The sequence below is a fragment of the Oncorhynchus clarkii genome, chromosome 29 (genome assembly GCF_045791955.1).
Source record: "Oncorhynchus clarkii lewisi isolate Uvic-CL-2024 chromosome 29, UVic_Ocla_1.0, whole genome shotgun sequence".
NCBI classification, from domain to species: domain Eukaryota; kingdom Metazoa; phylum Chordata; class Actinopteri; order Salmoniformes; family Salmonidae; genus Oncorhynchus; species Oncorhynchus clarkii.
Window position 1 is genome coordinate 19,864,556 of NC_092175.1, and position 18,043 is coordinate 19,882,598.

The following is an 18,043-nucleotide window of genomic DNA, read 5'->3' on the forward strand; positions in this document are numbered from 1 at the left end:
AATACTAGTGGAGAGGAGGCGAGGAAAGACTAGAGGAGAGGAGGGGGAAAGACTAGGGGATAGTAGGGGAGGAAAGACTAAGGTATAAGAGGGGAGGAAATACTAGTGGAGAGGAGGGTAGGAAAGACTAGGGGATAGGAGGGGAGGAAAGACTAGGGGATAGGAGGGGAGGAAAGACTAGATGAGAGGAGGGGAGGAAAGACTAGAGGAGAGGAGGGTAGGAAAGACTAGAGGAGAGATGGAGAGGAAAGACTAGTGGAGACGAGGGGAGGAAAGACTAGGGGATAGGAGGGGAGGAAAGACTAGAGGAGAGGAGGGGGGGGAAGACTAGGGGATAGGAGGGGAGGAAAGACTAGATGAGAGGAGGGGAGGAAAGACTAGAGGACAGTAGGGGAGGAAAGACTAGGGGATAGGAGGGGAGCAAAGACTAGTGCAGAGGAGGGGAGGAAAGACTAGAGGAGAGGAGGGGGAAAGACTAGGGGATAGGAGGTTAGCAACGACTAGTGGAGAGGAGGGGAGGAAAGACTAGGGGATAGGAGGGGAGGAAAGACTAAGGTATAAGAGGGGAGGAAATACTAGTGGAGAGGAGGCGAGGAAAGACTAGCGGAGAGGCGGGGGAAAGACTAGGGGATAGTAGGGGAGGAAAGACTAAGGTATAAGAGGGGAGGAAATACTAGTGGAGAGGAGGGTAGGAAAGACTAGGGGATAGGAGGGGAGGAAAGACTAGGGGATAGGAGGGGAGGAAAGACTAGATGAGAGGAGGGGAGGAAAGACTAGAGGAGAGGAGGGTAGGAAAGACTAGAGGAGAGATGGAGAGGAAAGACTAGTGGAGACGAGGGGAGGAAAGACTAGGGGATAGGAGGGGAGGAAAGACTAGAGGAGAGGAGGGGGGGGAAGACTAGGGGATAGGAGGGGAGGAAAGACTAGATGAGAGGAGGGGAGGAAAGACTAGAGGACAGTAGGGGAGGAAAGACTAGGGGATAGGAGGGGAGCAAAGACTAGTGCAGAGGAGGGGAGGAAAGACTAGGGGAGAGGAGAGGAGGTGAGGAAAGACTAGAGGAGAGGAGGGGAGGAAAGACTAGTGGATAGGAGGGGGAAAGACTATAGGAGAGGAGGGGAGGAAAGACTAGGGATAGGAGAGGAGGAAAGACTAGTGGAGAGGAGGGGAGGAAAGACTAGGGGAAGGAGGGGAGGAAAGACTAAGGGATAGGAGGGGAGGAAAGACTAGTGGAGAGGAGGGGAGGAAAGACTAGGGGATAGGAGGGGAGGATAGACTAGTGGATAGGAGGGGGGGAAAGACTATTGGATAGGGGGGAGACTAGAGGATAAGAGGGGAGTAAAGACTAGGGGATAGGGGGAGACTAGGGGATAGGAGGTGGGAAAGACTAGGGGAGAGATTGTGGGAGACTAGGGGATAGGACAGGAGGAAAGACTAGGGGATAGGAGGGGAGGAAAGACTAGGGGATAGGAGGGGAGGAAAGACTAGGGATAGGAGAGCAGGAAAGACTAGAGGAGAGGAGGGGAGGAAAGACTATAGGAGAGGAGGGGGAAAGACTAGGGGAAGGAGGGGAGGAAAGACTAAGGGATAGGAGGGGAGGAAAGACTAGAGGAGAGGAAGGGGGGAAAGACTAGGGGAGAGATTGTGGGAGACTAGGGGATAGGAGGGGAGGAAAGACTAGGGGAAAGGAGAGGAGGAAAGACTAGAGGAGAGGAGGGGAGGAAAGACTAGAGGAGAGGAGGGGAGGAAAGACTAGAGGTGAGGAGGGGAGGAAAGACTAGTGGAGAGGAGGGGAGGAAAGACTAGGGGATAGGAGGGGAGGAAAGACTAGAGGAGAGGAAGGGGGGAAAGACTAGGGGATAGGAGGGGAGGAAAGACTAGAGGAGAGGAAGGGGGGAAAGACTAGGGGATAGGAGGGGAGGAAAGACTAGAGGAGAGGAGGGGAGGAAAGACTATAGGAGAGGAGGGGGAAAGACTAGGGGAAGGAGGGGAGGAAAGACTAAGGGATAGGAGGGGAGGAAAGACTAGAGGAGAGGAAGGGGGGAAAGACTAGGGGAGAGATTGTGGGAGACTAGGGGATAGGAGGGGAGGAAAGACTAGGGGAAAGGAGAGGAGGAAAGACTAGAGGAGAGGAGGGGAGGAAAGACTAGAGGAGAGGAGGGGAGGAAAGACTAGAGGTGAGGAGGGGAGGAAAGACTAGTGGAGAGGAGGGGAGGAAAGACTAGGGGATAGGAGGGGAGGAAAGACTAGAGGAGAGGAAGGGGGGAAAGACTAGGGGATAGGAGGGGAGGAAAGACTAGAGGAGAGGAAGGGGGGAAAGACTAGGGGATAGGAGGGGAGGAAAGACTAGAGGAGAGGAGGGGAGGAAAGACTAGAGGAGAGTAGGGGAGGAAAGACTAGAGGAGAGGAGGGGGGGAAAGACTAGTGGAGAGGAGGGGAGGAAAGAGTAGAGGAGAGGAGGGGAGGAAAGACTAGAGGAGAGGAGGGGAGGAAAGACTAGGGGAGAGATTGTGGGAGACTAGGGGATAGGAGGGGAGGAAAGACTAGGGGAAAGGAGAGGAGGAAAGACTAGAGGAGGGGAGGAAAGACTAGAGGAGAGGAGGGGGAAAGACTAGGGGATAGGAGGTTAGCAACGACTAGTGGAGAGGAGGGGAGGAAAGACTAGGGGATAGGAGGGGAGGAAAGACTAAGGTATAAGAGGGGAGGAAATACTAGTGGAGAGGAGGCGAGGAAAGACTAGAGGAGAGGAGGGGGAAAGACTAGGGGATAGTAGGGGAGGAAAGACTAAGGTATAAGAGGGGAGGAAATACTAGTGGAGAGGAGGGTAGGAAAGACTAGGGGATAGGAGGGGAGGAAAGACTAGGGGATAGGAGGGGAGGAAAGACTAGATGAGAGGAGGGGAGGAAAGACTAGAGGAGAGGAGGGTAGGAAAGACTAGAGGAGAGATGGAGAGGAAAGACTAGTGGAGACGAGGGGAGGAAAGACTAGGGGATAGGAGGGGAGGAAAGACTAGAGGAGAGGAGGGGGGGGAAGACTAGGGGATAGGAGGGGAGGAAAGACTAGATGAGAGGAGGGGAGGAAAGACTAGAGGACAGTAGGGGAGGAAAGACTAGGGGATAGGAGGGGAGCAAAGACTAGTGCAGAGGAGGGGAGGAAAGACTAGGGGAGAGGAGAGGAGGTGAGGAAAGACTAGAGGAGAGGAGGGGAGGAAAGACTAGTGGATAGGAGGGGGAAAGACTATAGGAGAGGAGGGGAGGAAAGACTAGGGATAGGAGAGGAGGAAAGACTAGTGGAGAGGAGGGGAGGAAAGACTAGGGGAAGGAGGGGAGGAAAGACTAAGGGATAGGAGGGGAGGAAAGACTAGTGGAGAGGAGGGGAGGAAAGACTAGGGGATAGGAGGGGAGGATAGACTAGTGGATAGGAGGGGGGGAAAGACTATTGGATAGGGGGGAGACTAGAGGATAAGAGGGGAGTAAAGACTAGGGGATAGGGGGAGACTAGGGGATAGGAGGTGGGAAAGACTAGGGGAGAGATTGTGGGAGACTAGGGGATAGGACAGGAGGAAAGACTAGGGGATAGGAGGGGAGGAAAGACTAGGGGATAGGAGGGGAGGAAAGACTAGGGATAGGAGAGCAGGAAAGACTAGAGGAGAGGAGGGGAGGAAAGACTATAGGAGAGGAGGGGGAAAGACTAGGGGAAGGAGGGGAGGAAAGACTAAGGGATAGGAGGGGAGGAAAGACTAGTGGAGAGGAGGGGAGGAAAGACTAGGGGATAGGAGGGGAGGAAAGACTAGGGGATAGGAGGGGAGGAAAGACTAGAGGAGAGGAGGGGAGGAAAGACTAGGGTATAGGAGGGGAGGAAAGACTAGTGGATAGGAGGGGGGAAAGACTAGGGGATGGGTGGCGACTAGAGGATAGGAGGGGAGTAAAGACTAGGGGATAGGGGGAGACTAGGGGATAGGAGGGGGGAAAGACTAGGGGAGAGATTGTGGGAGACTAGGGGATAGGAGGGGAGGAAAGACTAGGGGAAAGGAGAGGAGGAAAGACTAGAGGAGAGGAGGGGAGGAAAGACTAGAGGAGAGGAGGGGAGGAAAGACTAGAGGTGAGGAGGGGAGGAAAGACTAGTGGAGAGGAGGGGAGGAAAGACTAGGGGATAGGAGGGGAGGAAAGACTAGAGGAGAGGAAGGGGGGAAAGACTAGGGGATAGGAGGGGAGGAAAGACTAGAGGAGAGGAAGGGGGGAAAGACTAGGGGATAGGAGGGGAGGAAAGACTAGAGGAGAGGAGGGGAGGAAAGACTAGAGGAGAGTAGGGGAGGAAAGACTAGAGGAGAGGAGGGGGGGAAAGACTAGTGGAGAGGAGGGGAGGAAAGACTAGAGGAGAGGAGGGGAGGAAAGACTAGAGGTGAGGAGGGGAGGAAAGACTAGTGGAGAGGAGGGGAGGAAAGACTAGGGGATAGGAGGGGAGGAAAGACTAGAGGAGAGGAAGGGGGGAAAGACTAGGGGATAGGAGGGGAGGAAAGACTAGAGGAGAGGAAGGGGGGAAAGACTAGGGGATAGGAGGGGAGGAAAGACTAGAGGAGAGGAGGGGAGGAAAGACTAGAGGAGAGTAGGGGAGGAAAGACTAGGGGATAGGAGGGGGAAAGACTAGGGGATAGGAGGTTAGCAACGACTAGTGGAGAGGAGGGGAGGAAAGACTAGGGGATAGGAGGGGGAAAGACTAGGGGATAGGAGGGGAGGAAAGACTAGGGATAGGAGAGGAGGAAAGACTAGAGGAGAGGAGGGGAGGAAAGACTAGAGGAGAGGAGGGGGAAAGACTAGAGGAAGGAGGGGGAAAGACTAGAGGAAGGAGGGGAGGAAAGACTAAGGGATAGGAGTGGAGGAAAACTAGTGGAGAGGAGGGGAGGAAAGACTAGGGGATAGGAGGGGAGGAAAGACTAGTGGAGAGGAGGGGAGGAAAGACTAGGGGATAGGAGGGGGAAAGACTAGGGGATAGGAGGGGAGGAAAGACTAGGGATAGGAGAGGAGGAAAGACTAGAGGAGAGGAGGGGAGGAAAGACTAGAGGAGAGGAGGGGGAAAGACTAGAGGAAGGAGGGGGAAAGACTAGAGGAAGGAGGGGAGGAAAGACTAGGGGATAGGAGGGGATGAAAGACTAGGGGATAGGTGGGGAGGAAAGACTAGTGGATAGGAGGGGGGGAAGACTAGGGGATGGGGGGAGACTAGAGGATAGGAGGGGAGTAAAGACTAGGGGATAGGGGGGAGACTAGGAGATAGGAGGTGGGAAAGACTAGGGGAGAGATTGTGGGAGACTAGGGGATAGGACGGGAGGAAAGACTAGGGGATAGGAGGGGAGGAACGACTAGGGATAGGAGAGGAGGAAAGACTAGAGGAGAGGAGGGGAGGAAAGACTAGAGGAGAGGAGGGGGAAAGACTAGGGGAAGGAGGGGAGGAAAGACTAAGGGATAGGAGGGGAGGAAAGACTAGTGGAGAGGAGGGGAGGAAAGACTAGGGGATAGGAGGGGAGGAAAGACTAGAGGAGAGGAGGGGAGGAAAGACTAGGGGATTGGAGGGGAGGAAAGACTAGTGGATAGGAGGGGGGAAGACTAGGGGATAGGGTGGGGAGACTAGAGGATAGGAGGGGAGTAAAGACTAGGGGATAGGGGGGAGACTAGGGGATAGGAGGGGGGAAAGAGTAGGGGAGAGGTTGTGGGAGACTAGGGGATAGGAGGGGAGGAAAGACTAGGGGATAGGAGAGGAGGAAAGACTAGAGGAGGGGAGTAAAGACGAGAGGAGAGGAGGGGGAAAGACTAGGGGATAGGAGGGGAGGAAAGACTAAGGGATAAGAGGGGAGGAAAGACTAGAGGAGAGGAGGGGAGGAAAGACTAGAGGAGAGGAGGCGAGGAAAGACTAGAGGAGAGGAGGGGGAAAGACTAGGGGATAAGGGATAAGAGGGGAGGAAATACTAGTGGAGAGGAGGGGAGGAAAGACTAGGGGATAAGAGGGGAAGAAAGACTAGAGGAGAGGAGAGGAGAGAAGGAAAGACTAGAAGAGAGGAGGGGAGGAAAGACTAGAGGAGAGGAGGGTAGGAAAGACTAGAGGAGAGATGGGGAGGAAAGACTGGTGGAGAGGAGGGGAGGAAAGACTAGGGGATAGGAGGGGAGGAAAGAATAGAGGAGAGGAGGCGGGGAAAGACTAGGGGATAGGAGGGGAGGAAAGACTAGAGGAGAGGAGGGGAGGAAAGACTAGAGGACAGTAGGGGAAGAAAGACTAGGGGATAGGAGGGGGAAAGACTAGGGGATAGGAGGGGAGCAAAGACTAGTGCAGAGGAGGGGAGGAAAGACTAGGGGAGAGGAGAGGAGGTGAGGAAAGACTAGAGGAGAGGAGGGGAGGAAAGACTAGGGGATAGGAGGGGGGAGACTAGGGCATAGGACGGGAGGAAAGACTAGGGGATAGGAGGGGAGGAAAGACTAGGGGATAGGAGGGGAGGAAAGACTAGGGATAGGAGAGCAGGAAAGACTAGAGGAGAGGAGGGGAGGAAAGACTAGAGGAGAAGAGGGGGAAAGACTAGGGGAAGGAGGGGAGGAAAGACTAGTGGAGAGGAGGGGTGGAAAGACTAGGGGATAGGAGGGGAGGAAAGACTAGGGGATAGGAGGGGAGGAAAGACTAGTGGATAGGAGGGGGGGAAAGACTAGGGGATGGGGGGGAGACTAGAGGGTAGGAGGGGAGTAAAGACTAGGGGATAGGGGGGAGACTAGGGGATAGGAGGGGGGAAAGACTAGGGGAGAGATTGTGGGAGACTAGGGGATAGGAGGGGGGGAAAGACTAGGGGATAGGAGGGGAGGAAAGACTAGAGGAGAGGAGGGGAGGAAAGACTAGAGGAGAGTAGGGGAGGAAAGACTAGGGGATAGGAGGGGGAAAGACTAGGGGATAGGAGGGGAGCAAAGACTAGTGGAGAGGAGGGGAGGAAAGACTAGGGGATAGGAGGGGGAAAGGCTAGGGGATTGGAGGGGAGGAAAGACTAGGGATAGGAGAGGAGGAAAGACTATAGGAGAGGAGGGGAGGAAAGACTAGTGGAAGGAGGGGGAAAGACTAGAGGAAGGATGGGAGGAAAGACTAAGGGATAGGAGGGGAGGAAAGACTAGTGGAGAGGAGGGGAGGAAAGACTAGGGGATAGGAGGGGAGGAAAGACTAGTGGATACGAGGGGGGGAAAGACTAGGGGATAGGGGGGGAGACTAGAGGATAGGAGGGGAGTAAAGACTAGGGGATGGGGGGAGACTAGGGGATAGGAGGGGGGAAAGACTAGGAGAGAGATTGTGGGAGACTAGCGGATAGGAGGGGAGGAAAGACTAGGGGACATGAGGGGAGGAAAGACTAAGGGATAAGAGGGGAGGAAAGACTAGAGGAGAGGAGGGGAGGAAAGACTAGTGGAGAGGAGAGGAGGAAAGACTAGTGGAGAGGAGGGGAGGAAAGACTAGAGGAGAGGAGGGGGGGAAAGACTAGTGGAGAGGAGAGGGGGAAAAGACTAGAGGGGAGGAAAGACTAGAGGAGGGGAGGGGAGGAAAGACTAGAGGAGGGGAGGGGAGGAAAGACTAGTGGAGAGGGGAGGAAAGACTAGTGGAGAGGAGGGGAGGAAAGACTAGAGGAGAGGAGGGGAGGAAAGACTAGGGGATAGGAGGGGAGGAAAGACTAGGGGAGAGGAGAGGAGAGGAGGTGAGGAAAGACTAGGGGATAGGAGGGGGAAAGACTAGGGGAAGGAGGGGAGGAAAGACTAAGGGATAGGAGGGGAGGAAAGACTAGTGGAGAGGAGGGGAGGAAAGACTAGGGGATAGGAGGGGGAAAGACTAGGGGATAGGAGGGGAGCAAAGACTAGTGGAGAGGAGGGGAGGAAAGACTAGGGGATAGGAGGGGGAAAGGCTAGGGGATTGGAGGGGAGGAAAGACTAGGGATAGGAGAGGAGGAAAGACTATAGGAGAGGAGGGGAGGAAAGACTAGAGGAGAGGAGGGGGAAAGACTAGAGGAAGGAGGGGGAAAGACTAGAGGAAGGATGGGAGGAAAGACTAAGGGATAGGAGGGGAGGAAAGACTAGTGGAGAGGAGGGGAGGAAAGACTAGGGGATAGGAGGGGAGGAAAGACTAGTGGATACGAGGGGGGGAAAGACTAGGGGATAGGGGGGGGGAGACTAGAGGATAGGAGGGGAGTAAAGACTAGGGGATGGGGGGAGACTAGGGGATAGGAGGGGGGAAAGACTAGGAGAGAGATTGTGGGAGACTAGCGGATAGGAGGGGAGGAAAGACTAGGGGACATGAGGGGAGGAAAGACTAAGGGATAAGAGGGGAGGAAAGACTAGAGGAGAGGAGGGGAGGAAAGACTAGTGGAGAGGAGAGGAGGAAAGACTAGTGGAGAGGAGGGGAGGAAAGACTAGAGGAGAGGAGGGGGGGAAAGACTAGTGGAGAGGAGAGGGGGAAAAGACTAGAGGGGAGGAAAGACTAGAGGAGGGGAGGGGAGGAAAGACTAGAGGAGGGGAGGGGAGGAAAGACTAGTGGAGAGGGGAGGAAAGACTAGTGGAGAGGAGGGGAGGAAAGACTAGAGGAGAGGAGGGGAGGAAAGACTAGGGGATAGGAGGGGAGGAAAGACTAGGGGAGAGGAGAGGAGAGGAGGTGAGGAAAGACTAGGGGATAGGAGGGGGAAAGACTAGGGGAAGGAGGGGAGGAAAGACTAAGGGATAGGAGGGGAGGAAAGACTAGTGGAGAGGAGGGGAGGAAAGACTAGGGGATAGGAGGGGAGGAAAGACTAGAGGAGAGGAGGGGGGAAGACTAGGGGATAGGAGGGGAGGAAAGACTAGAGGAGAGGAGGGGAGGAAAGACTAGAGGAGGGGAGGAAAGACTCGGGGATAGGAGGGGGAAAGACTAGGAAATAGGAGGGGTAAAGACTAGGGGAAGGAGGGGAGGAAAGACTAGTGGAGAGGAGAGGAGGAAAGACTAGGAGAGAGGAGAGGAGGAAAGACTAGGGAATAGGAGGTGAGGAAAGACTAGAGGAGGGGAGGAAAGACTAGGGGAGAGGAGGGAAGGAGAGAGGAGTTAAAATGAAAGGAGAAGAGAAGCCAGGGGAGTAAAGGAGAGGAGACTTCAAGGAAGCTCCAGGAAGTGACAGACACACAGCACCATCTAATCAACCCATTGACTGGCTGCCTGACCCCTCATCATTGATTAGGACTGCTTGGAATCAGACCTCCCTAAGCCCCAGCACCAGCCAGCAACTGTAGGCCATGCAAGGATAAGCTAATGCAATGCAGCCCTGGTTGTATAGGCTACAGGGAAAGTATGTGACGTGTATAGGTGTGAGTGTTTGGAGGGATTTAAACTCAACTCTTTCGTCTTCTTGTAGGTGGTGTGAGGATGATCTACCCAGCAGCCTTTGTGCTGGTTGCCCAAGGCGACCTGCCTGTGGAGGAGCCCCCACCTGCACCGGGAGCCCAGGGGGGCAGCAGAGACCCATCACACTGCAGCATTCCCCTCACACCCCCCACTTCACCTGAACAGCCCTGCTCAGGTACTGAAACACACACACAGACACACGCAGGTGCTCACACATACTGTGCACACATGCTCATGTCCGTACACATTTACACTTAAATAGACATAGAGCACATACTCAAACACCCACCCACCCACCCATGCAATCACACACACACACACACACACACACACACACACACACACACACACACACACACACACACACACCATGTCACCACCAAAAACTCCAGAAATTCACCCTAAATAATTGCATTCCCAGAACGAATAACATAATCTCTGAATCAGCACTATTTACTCAACAAAACAACTCAATACTGCAATCCATGACTCAACTCTAAATGCAATACAATCCATATAATTGTCCTCATTACTCAATCCATACGCTTCATATGAAATAACGCACAGAAGAAGTTACTATATTGATTACTGTGTGTATTATGGAGTCCTCATCTAGGACAAAGTCTTTGAGAATTGGGCTGCACATACAGATATTTTGCTGAAGATGTAGGACCTCAGACAAATGAGATTGGTTTGTAACTCACTGAAACTGAATCCTCAGCATCCTAATCCACATTCAATTAAGTCTTCTTAATGAAAGTCTTACAAATTAGGAGATAAAACAGCTGATACAAACAAACAAACACCGCTATAGCTGCAGAGTAAATCTTGAGTGTCTTATTACAATTTTTCAATGGCTGAAGAGTCCTAGTAAAGTGTATCCTGCTATGCACTATTAAAACATCCACCCACAGCCTTGCCCAAGGGAGCAAACTCCACTGAATAATGTCATCTGTTGTTTATTTCAGCGGACAGTGGCTTTGTGACAACGGTGTCCAGCGTCCTCCCTGCCCAGGAGAGTGCCATGGGGGTCACCAACAGCCCAAAGCATTCTGGGAAGAAACTGACCAATCAGGTGGTGCATCAGGCGTGGAAGGAGTGTTATCTTAACCAACTGCAACACAAGTGAGTGTCCAGATTGGCTGCTGGCTAACCGAGGCCCAGATCCAGGCAAAGCACTATTTATCTTCTGGCATCTGCTGTGGGATTGTTATTGTTGATGTGCAGTGACACGACTGGCGCCCTCACACCTCTCTGTGTGCCCATAGATACAGTGGGCCCAGTAGCGTGACGCCAAAGAAGGAGGCACCAAATGGGGTGCCCACCTGGGACTTCACCGACCCAGAGGAGAGGGCACCATGCAGCTGCTCCAGGTTGGCATGGGGGTTGGCATCTGGGGGTAGTGCCCCAGCCGTTTAGCACGGCAGCATGGCACCAGCCAGCTAGACATCTGGGCTTCATTTTTAGGCTTTTAACCGAAAGTCTAGTGCTACTTATGTGGAGCATATTGAAATAGATTGTGTAGAAATAATGTGAACATGGTGAAAATATATATATTTGTCTTCTGAATGTTGGTATTTTTTATATGATATGATTCAGATATGTTGAACGTGTACAATACGGGTTGAACGTGTACAATATACGAAAAGTTTTAAAAACAGCATCCTCACCTGCCACTCTAGTTCTGTCTGCCATCTGATCCTGTTTCTCTTCCTGAAGGTTAAAGCAGCAGAAACAGCAGCAGCAGACCAACACCTCCTCTGCCAACCCTCCGTCTGGTGCCAACCCCACCCCCTCCTCTGGCCCGGCCCTCCCCCCTCCCTCCCTGCCCAAGCACAAGGCCACGGACAAACCCGAGAAAGCCGACAAACAGCCGAAGAGAGCCGCCGCCATGACCCCCTTCCACCACCGCCTCTCTGTGGGCCAGGAGGCCTGCCTGGAACAAGACTCATCTGGAGGGTCCCAGCTCGGCCTAGTCAGCCTGGACCCTCCCCTGGATCCCATGCCCAGCTGCAAGTACCCCAAGCCCCTCTCCGCCGGCAGGAAAGCTCCAGAGTCCCTGCTCCACTCCCCTGTCTCCCCATTACCCCCCACGCTCAGCCCCCATCCACGGGGGGGACAGGACCCTGAGGTACTGAACACCTCTTTGGGCATGGCCCCCTTTCCGGATGGGGCGTCAGGGATGGGGGGGATGGAACCCAGTGAGACGGCTTTGTATGCAGCCCCTCTGGGGCCCAGGGAGAGGGAGGCTGGGGCAGGCTGGTGGAGAGGCTTCAGGACTCCCAGGGCTGATAAGGCTGGGTTCAGGCCTCCAGAGCTCCCCAGTGACAGAGTGGAAGTAAAGACAGAGACGCAGGCCACTGAGGGAGTTGCACTGAAGAGGTGAGAGAGAGTGAGATCAGTGCATTAATTACTCATTCAAAGACACACATACGCACAGACTTGATCACTCTAAGTTTCCTTTCTTATTTCCTTCCAGACTATTCATGCAGACACAGAAGCGCTTCAAGATCTCGGAGGAGTGTGTTAGGGCACACATCCAGACCCTGGGTCTCCTGCATCAGCCGGGGGACCCCGGGGATGACCCCTACGACTTCAAGGAGGGAGACATCGAGTACAGCTTCCCCACCTCCAAGAGACTGAAGGGCCAGGGCAGAGACCCCAACAAAAGAGGCCCCAAAGTAAGGCTCTTGTTACCAGTGAAAGTTCCATTTGTTGATTGACACCCAAGCTAGAAAGGGCGAATAAATTAAATACAGTGTGTCTGTCTTCCAGGGAGAGGAGATCAGCAACGGTGCACTGCCTGATGGGAAAGACGCCATGTCCATCTTTAGCTCTGCTCCCAAAGCTGGTGAGGAATACAAATTCTATTCTAAATGAAAAATGTTCCCCAACACATTGATCATAGTGTGTGTTCTGAGCGTTGTCTTTGATGGTCTTGTTTGTGCGTTTCTAGATGATGACTCACCGCAGGAGGATGATGCGGCGGCCAAAGCCCAAAACCCTTCTCTAACCAGGGAGACTGATCTGGTGGTCCTCATCTCAGACCTGGAGAACATCTTCGACGAGGATGAGGAGGAACTTAGGGTGAGAAACATTCTAAGAATTACTGCATGTCTAAAATCTGTTCCATTTTCATTCCCGCTTTACACAAAATGTAATACACTCAACATCACAATACATAATACATAATACACAATACATAATATATATTATTTAGCAAACGCTTTTATCCAAGGCTACTTACATCTGTGTTTTATAATAATATATAGACTACTTGCCCCAACCAGCACACAGCCAGGGTCCTGGTATCAGGAAGTGAAGATCGGAGGGAAGGGAGGGTGGCTGTGCCCTATCCTTCAAGTGAGTCCAGCTTTACATGTATACGTGATTTGTTTGTTATCTTATGCATGTTATCTTAGCTGAGTTTAGCGTGACCTGGGAAAAATCATCTGTTTTTTCTACTCCTTCTCTCACATCATCACTCTATGTCTCTCTTATCTCTCGCTGTCCGTCTCTCGCTGTCTCTCTCTCTCTCTCTCTCTCTCTCTCTCTCTCTCTCTCTCTTTCTCTCTCTCTCGCTCCACCCCTCATCTCCTCCCCCCATCTCTCTCTCTCTCTCCATTCAGCAGTAGCAGACCTCCAGCGGATGTTTCCCACACCCCCTTCCCTGGAGCAGCACCCGGCCTTCTCCCCCATCATGACATACCGCGACATCCCCAGCCAAGAGCCCCCAGCCCCCTCGGTGGGCTCCGACCACCCCCTGGGCCCCCTGTCCTCCACCCAGCTCCAGGAGTACCGGATGGAGGTGGAAGAGGGCATGGCCAGTCCCAAACCTGAGGACATCAAGGTGAGGCATCACAGAAGCAATGGGAATGGACAGGATTAAGTCTGTAGTATATGCAGAAAGACTACTGTAGATTACAGACAATTATGTTTTACTTTACCATGTTAAAAAATAATATGTTTGACTTTGTGTAGTGAGATGAGTCCCATGAAAAGTGACACCATGTAATCTATTGATGTTGTCAAATTGGTAGATATGGTTAGTGGTATGGTTAGTGATAGAATGGTGAAAAGGCTTAAAGGCCCAGTGCAGTCCAAATTCAGTTTTCCTGTTTTTGTATCATATTGTACAACAGGTGATGAAACTAACGCTTAAAGTGTGATTTTTTTTACCAGTGTTATTTCCTTATAGTTGCTGGTTGAAAGTATAATCTACACAGGACCTTCTAATCAGCAGGTTTGCATGGGCGGGAATTTCGGCTTTCCATGGTGACATCACCATGTGGTATATTAGTTAATAAACCAATAACAAAGAGAGTTCCAAACCTCTCCCCAAATAACATCTAATTTTCAGTTTTGCCTCACCCCTTAGACCACTCCCAGACAGTCGTATCAAAATTATTGTTTGAGAAAAAGTTATTTGCTAAAAAACTATTTTTTCCCATTTTTATGGAAAAATTGGCAAAAAAGGTACTTACAGGTTACCCATAAATTATATCTGCATTGGGCCTTTAAAATAAAGTAGCTACAGGGCACTATGCAGCCTACCAGTCTTAATGTAAACCTTACTGCCTGGTTTGATCTTGTCTGATGTTGCTGTAGCATGTTTATACTGTACCTGCTGACCTGGCCTGCTAGGGGACTTACTGGTATGTGGAACCAAATACCTGAACCTCTCAATACACCTCAAATCTCACACAGCCTGTTTGAACTCATGACAGTGTTAATTAAGTGCTAATTGTCTCTCATTGTGACCTGTTACTGTGGGGACCCATTTGCAATGAGCTCTCCTTCCCCATCCCCCTCTTCAGGACTTCTCATTTGTGTACCGTGTCCCCTCCGTCCAGCCACAGATGGGCTGCTCCATGTTTGCTCCGCTGCGGACCCTCCCCAGCCAGTGTCTGCCCCCCCTCAAGTTGCCTGACCAGTGTTACTACCGGCCTTCCTGGGCCCTGTTGCCCAAGATGGAGCACTACTCCTCCCTGCCGCCCTCTCATCACACCCCATTCATCAGAGATGGATATGTGTAAGTACTGTACCAGTTCTATTAAAGGTGGATGGATGTTCATAAAATATTTATTAAGCGTTACCATACTAAATTTACAGCTATCAATAAAATGTTAAGGAGGAGTTTTTATGGACAGTATAATTTGAAGGTTTGGGGATAAGTATTTTGCTCTGTCTGATCACCAATTCCTCTTTGTGTGTTTGTCCTCCAGCAACATCCCCAGTGTTGGGGACCAGGAGTATGCCCAGTTGAGTGCCAGCGCCCTGTCCGTGGGCACCACCGGTGGCATCCTCCCCTCACCCTCCCCTGCCACCCCCCGCTTTTCTGTCCCCACCCCTCGTACCCCCCGCACCCCCAGAGGCGTTGGCACGGCCAGCGGGCAGGGCTCGGTGAAGCAGGAGGGCACCGGGACAGAGCTGAGCTCCCCTACCTCCACGCCTTCCACCAGCCTGCCTATGAGCTCCGTAGCTGAGCCCCATACGTCCAGCCCCCCAATACCCGAGGCCCACAGCCTGTACGCCGCCCTGCTTCTCTCTGACTCAGTCCTCAATGTCTTCAAAGACCGCAACTTTGACAGCTGCTGCATCTGCGCCTGCAACATGAATGTGAAGGGCGCTGACGTGGGCGTGTACATCCCAGACTCCACGCTTGAGGACCAGTACCGCTGCATGTGTGGCTTCAGCGCCATCGTCAACCGCCGGCTGGCCCACGGCACGGGCCTCTTCCTGGAGGACGAGCTGGACATCTTTGGGAGGGGCTCAGAGGTGGGCCAGGCGGCTGAGAGGAGACTGGCGCTCTGCCGCAGAGACCCACCCATGGCAGACCCCCGGGCCAAGCGCCCCCAGGACTCCTCCCCTGCCCCTTCCTCCGTTATGGTGCTCCTCCAGCAGCAGTGCTCCCAGCCCATCTCCTCCCTAGCCTCCATGCACCTCCCTCCTTCCTGCTCCTGCAACGGCCGCCAGGGGGCCCTGCTCCAGAGCTGGATGGCTGACAAGCAGTGGGCGGATGGCAGTGATGCGTGTGTGGAGTGTTACAACGCGCTGGTACAGGGACAGCAGTATGTGGATAACCCCGCCGGAGGGAAAGTAGATCCGGCTGTTGTGAGGAGCAGCGCTCTACATTCCTGGCCTCACACCAATAGTAAGGAGGAGTGATCTGGCTGGGATGATAAAAGGATGCCAAGAGATGATATACTCTTAGAAAAAACGTTGCCACCTAGAACCTTAAAGGGTTCATTCAGCTGTCCCCATAGGGTTCTACCTGGAACCAAAAAGGGTTATCCTATGAGGACATATGAACCCTTTTGGAACCCTTTTTTCTAAGAGTGTAGTAGTAGGAGGGTGCCAGTGGTGATGTCTATGTGTGGTGAACTGATTACAGAGTTATAGAGACAAATGCCTTTTTTTTCTTATAAGGGAAAAACAAGCAAGATCAATCCATTCACTCAAAGTTTAAATCCATGTTTCTCTTTGTAAGTTTCGGACTGTTGTGTGATGTGACGTTCAATGTGTATGATGTGTATTTATGTAATGTATGTATTTGTTTGTGTTCTCGTGTGTGTGCGTGTGTGTGTGTGTGTCTCCTTGTCTCTCCCCAGTGCTGGACATCAGTATGCTGTCATCCCAGGACGTGGTGCGTATGCTGCTGTCGCTGCAGCCCTACCTCCAGGACGCCATCCAGAAGAAACGGATGGGCCGGACCTGGGAGAACATCCAGCACGTACAAGGACCGCTCACATGGCAACAGTTCCACAAGATGGCTGGACGGGGCTCCTACGGTAAGCCACCAGGGACACTGTTCAGTCTCTAGTGATTTGCTTTGTGGTGTATTTTAGCAGCCACATTAACTGTGGATGACTTTGGGCCCGATTTTCGTCTGGATTTCAGCATGTGAAGTGAGATGTGAATTTAAGATTAGGAGTTTTGGAGTCGACCTGACAGAGTAGGCCCTACGTTATATTAACAATATTGTCAGTGCAAAGATATTTGATTTGGTTTGCAATGTTTCTTAGCAGCCCTTACTGGATCATGCTCTTATGTCAATGTAGGAGTAGGCCCTGTATTATATTGATATTGCCAGTACAAAGGATGACATGAGAAATGTAATCGAATAAGAATTTTAGAAAATTAGACCTTTAGCTAGTCCAGTCAAGCATCCCATAATGCAGTACAATGTCTCACATGCATCATCTTGCTTCTGACCAGGGTCCGAGGAGTCGCCAGAGCCTCTGCCTATTCCCACCCTGTTGTTGGGCTACTACGACTACTATGACCGTAACTTCCTGGCGCTGTCGCCCCTGGCGCTGCCCTTCTGGGAGAAGCTGCTGTTGGAACCGTACGGGGGACAGAGAGACGTGGCCTTCCTGGTGCTCTGCCCCAACTCTGACACCCTGCTGGCTGGGGCACAGGTCTTCTTCCAGGAGCTCAGCGCTGTCTACGAGGTAGGTCCTGTCATCTACATCTACTGTATCACAACCCTCTTGTCCAGGAAATTCTTACTTTTTTCTTTCAGAATATACAGTAAATATGTGAAGATGTATGCAATCAAGCTGAGATACTACGTATATGATCTATAGCCCTTGACCCCTGCCTATGTCCATTTTCAGACATGTCGGTTGGGGAAACACAGACCCCTGGCCAAGGTGTCCAGAGATGGCCTGGTGCGTGTGGGGGCAGTGGACACAGAGACAGAAACAGAGAAGGAGAAAGAGAAGGAGAGGCAGGAGGAGGAGCAGATAGACCAGTGGTTCACAGGGCCCTGGGCTGGACAGCAACACATCGACAACCTCAGAAAACTTAAACTCTATGCCCGAGCCTGCAGAAGGCAGCTAGGTAAGAAACTGAGCTTTATGATTGCATTCTATTCTATCGTTTATGCTACTGTACCTATTAACCCTCCCCTTGTGATGTTTATGTGATATAGACCTAACTCTCTGTGGAGACACTATATTTACATATGTATGTGGACACCCCTCCAAATTAGTGGATATGGCTTTTTCAGCCACAACCTTTGCTGACAGATGTATACAATTGAGCACACAGCCATGCAATCTCCATAGACAAACATTGGCAGTAGAATGGCCTTACTGAAGAGCTCAGTGACTTTCAACATGGCACTGTCATAGGATGCCACCTTTCCATCAAGTCAGTTCATAACATTTCTGCCCTGCTAGAGCTGCCCCAGTCAACTGTAAGTGCTGCAAAGTGGCAGGCCACACAAGCTCACTGAATGGGACCGCCGTGTGTTGAAGCGTGTAAAAAAAACGTCTGTCCTCGGTTGCAACACTCACTACCGATTTCCAAACTGCCGGTGGAAGCAATGTCAGCAGAATAACTGTTTGTTAGGAGATTCATGAAATGGGTTTCCATGGCCAAGCAGCCGCACACAAGCCTAATATCACCATGCGCAATGCCAAGCGTCGGCTGGAGTGGTGTAAAGCTCGCCACCATTGTACTCTGGAGCAGTGGAAACATGTTCTCTGGAGTGATGAATCACTCTTCACCATCTGGCAGTCTGACGGACTAATCTGGGTTTGGTGGATGCCAGGAGAACTCTACCTGCCCCAATGCATAGTGCCAACTGTAAAGTTTGTTGGAGGAGGAATAATGGTCTGGGGCTGTTTTTCATGGTTTGGGCTAGGCCCCTTAGTTCCAGTGAAG

At 52.1% G+C, this 18,043-nt stretch overlaps 1 protein-coding gene across 3 annotated transcripts in view; it reads left to right on the forward strand.

Annotated features, from left to right (window-relative positions):
• LOC139388040 (mediator of RNA polymerase II transcription subunit 13-like) overlaps positions 1–18,043 on the forward strand; it is a 149,084-nt gene that overhangs the window by 120,333 nt on the left and 10,708 nt on the right. The window contains exons 7-20 of one of the 3 annotated variants that reach the window (XM_071134535.1): positions 9,381–9,545; positions 10,339–10,495; positions 10,639–10,743; positions 11,090–11,752; positions 11,850–12,051; positions 12,146–12,221; positions 12,327–12,457; positions 12,661–12,733; positions 13,000–13,220; positions 14,188–14,402; positions 14,596–15,524; positions 15,982–16,161; positions 16,589–16,824; positions 16,990–17,215. In XM_071134535.1, the coding sequence (XP_070990636.1) occupies positions 9,381–9,545; positions 10,339–10,495; positions 10,639–10,743; positions 11,090–11,752; positions 11,850–12,051; positions 12,146–12,221; positions 12,327–12,457; positions 12,661–12,733; positions 13,000–13,220; positions 14,188–14,402; positions 14,596–15,524; positions 15,982–16,161; positions 16,589–16,824; positions 16,990–17,215 (3,579 nt within the window). The remainder of the gene's footprint in view (positions 1–9,380; positions 9,546–10,338; positions 10,496–10,638; positions 10,744–11,089; positions 11,753–11,849; positions 12,052–12,145; positions 12,222–12,326; positions 12,458–12,660; positions 12,734–12,999; positions 13,221–14,187; positions 14,403–14,595; positions 15,525–15,981; positions 16,162–16,588; positions 16,825–16,989; positions 17,216–18,043) is intronic. The other 2 variants (XM_071134537.1, XM_071134536.1) reach the window with 2 other exon arrangements.